At 38.6% G+C, this 2,759-nt stretch overlaps 1 protein-coding gene across 1 annotated transcript; it reads left to right on the plus strand.

Moving 5' to 3' along the window:
- Positions 1-606: 606 nt before the first annotated feature.
- Positions 607-2,512, plus strand: LOC110038221 (putative serine/threonine-protein kinase; the record flags this gene model as incomplete). The annotated part of the gene is given in 4 exon segments (XM_020742993.1): positions 607-783; positions 871-1,013; positions 1,117-1,330; positions 2,121-2,512. Coding segments are annotated over 4 exon segments (813 nt in total), but the record flags the coding sequence as incomplete, so codon positions are not given.
- Positions 2,513-2,759: the final 247 nt, after the last annotated feature.

Below are 2,759 nucleotides of genomic sequence, written 5' to 3' on the forward strand. Positions count from 1 at the left end.
AGTAAACTTAATTTTATTTTTATTATACACACACACATTATATTAGATTGGTATTAATTAAATCCTTAAAATGTGATGCATTTGGATTTGGAAAAGCGAGAACGTTGCTAATAAGTTTTCACTGTACCTAAGTAGATGAGGTGTAAAAATGTTATTTTCTAGGTAAGCCCACGACACCAAATAAACTGCCGAAACGGGCCGCCAATAGGGAAAAAATTTGCGTGCGATAGACGTACGCAGCACTGCGTGCGATATTGGGGTTATACCGAGATTACAAGGGAGTTACATCCACGGTAGCCCTTTGTAACCTCCTGTAACTTGCTGTAATCTATCTGTACCCTAAAATAAGTTTCGCGCTTCTGTTATCATATATTAAGAGGTTACACGTAAGTTACAGAGAGGTTACAGAGAGGTTACAGGGAGGTTACAAGAGCTTATACTGTGGATGTAACCCCTTGTACCATCGATATATCCCAACACAATTTTTTTTCCCTCTAATAAAGCACGTGGGTATCGATATATCCCGACACAATTTTTTTTCCCTCTAATAAAGCACGTGGGTTGGCCGAGGAAAAATGCCATCTGATGTAGTTGCGATGTCGTTCGAGTACTTTTCAACAACACCACTGGACGGTCTGGTTTTGCAGGCTTCCGCCATTCGCCTTTCTCTGCTGCTCCACCTTGCCGCCTTCATTCCATGCCTCCCTCTCTCGTTTCTCATGACGAAGCCAACGGGACTTCTCGACAAACTCATCAAGCCCTTTAATCGCCGTCATAATCGAGGTGCACTTCCGGGAAGTTCAAAATTGATCAATTTTGCAATTTTAGATTCATTTGATCCCTTGAATCCGTTTTTTTCGATGTCGGCAGATTTTCGGAAAGAAGAGGAAGATCTTGAGGCAATCGCGGCCAAGGAGACCAAGGTCTTCCGCTACGAAACCCTTGCGGCCGCGACCCGCAATTTCAGCGTCAAGCACAAGCTTGGAGAAGGGGGTTTTGGCCTTGTCTACAAGGTAGTAATTGACAAGGCCCCTTTCTCAGCTCTTTAAATCGATGAGATCGAGAGAGCTGATTTGAATAACAAGTGTTTGATGAACTGGCTGACTGATGGCGCAGGGGCAGTTGGAGGATGGGAGGATGGTGGCAGTAAAGAGGCTGGGTCGCTGGTCTCTGATGGGTGGCGAGGAGTTCACAAACGAGGCGATGTTGCTCTCCAGGGTTCAGCACAAGAACGTAGTCACTCTCTATGGCTATTGTACGCACTTTGAAGACAAGCTCCTCGTGTACGAATACGTTCTCAATGAAAGCCTCGACAAGATCCTCTTCTCCCGTATGTTGTCATTTCTTCTTCTCTTCCGTCCATCTACTAGAAACTGCTTTTTCTATGCCAAAGACATTATTGCAAATATTATTTTACAGAACTATCTTTCATTTGTTGAACAAATGAAAACGGAGAAATGCTCATTTCTGGATTAATTGTATTCAGTTAAAGTATGGATTGTCTGAACTAGACTTGAGGGATGATGTTGAATGGAATTACATTTATGTATGGATTGTCTGAACTAAACTTGAGGGATGATGTTGAATGGAATTACATTTATGATATTGTGATGGATTTGAACATCTCAAATTCAGCATGATTAGCATTCCTTGCAACTATAATTTAATGATTGTTCAAAAGCATTTTTATACAATATAAAATTATAAAAGCGATTTTGGGCTCTGATTTTTTAATTTCATTGTTTTCCATTTATATATAACTTGTTAGTGAAATGCTACTTATACCACTGAAGTCAAAATATGATTAACATCTTTCTAGATAAAGATATATGATGTGGGCCTACCATCTCTCTCTTATGGTATTACATGCTAGTATGCTGCATGAGATATGTTTTGAAAGAATGATTTTTTTTTGGGTTTGATAAATATTGCTTAAAAGATGTATTTTGAAAATATATTGCCTTTCATAGTTGTGTGAATCATTTTTCCCATAAAATATTTATAACCCAAACTGATTTTTGGGAATTTTGGACAATTCATTTTTACTACATCTATAAGCTATTCTTTTAATATGACAGAAGTTCATGCAAAATGACTTGTGATTCCATAATGGAATGTAGGAGAAGACAAGGAAGCAACAATGATGTTTGATTGGAAAAAGCGCTATGATGTGATGATTGGGGTAGCTCGAGGACTTCAATACCTGCACGAGGATGCACACACTCCTATAATCCATAGTGACATCAAAGCTAGCAATATCTTGCTTGATGAGAGGTTCTGCCCAAAAATTGCAGACTTTGGTATGGCTAGACTCTTCCCAGAAGACCTTACCCATGTCAACACTCGTGTTGCTGGCACTAATGGCTACATGGCTCCAGAGTATGCCATGTATGGCTACCTTTCGACTAAAGTTGACGTCTTTAGCTTCGGTGTCCTCATCATTGAACTCATTACAGGTCAAAAAAACTCAACGTTTACTCCTCGGTCTGATGCTTCCACACTACTTGAATGGGTATGCTCATTTTTGAATGTCATTGTAATGCATCATAATACTTTAATGCGTTTCAATTGGTGTTATTTTTGGGAGTCAATTATATTTGAAATACACCTTTTCATGCATGAATTTATTACAACAAAGCATTATAAATGTAAGCATGAAATTTTAGGTGTTAGATATGTAAATACATAAGAATTGTGTGATTTATATGTAAATTTTCCTAAAAATTTATACTTGCTTCTATCTGTTTGGTTGGAATCAT

This window comes from Phalaenopsis equestris, unplaced genomic scaffold (assembly GCF_001263595.1).
Source record: "Phalaenopsis equestris unplaced genomic scaffold, ASM126359v1 Scaffold232233, whole genome shotgun sequence".
In the NCBI taxonomy this organism is placed as follows: domain Eukaryota; kingdom Viridiplantae; phylum Streptophyta; class Magnoliopsida; order Asparagales; family Orchidaceae; genus Phalaenopsis; species Phalaenopsis equestris.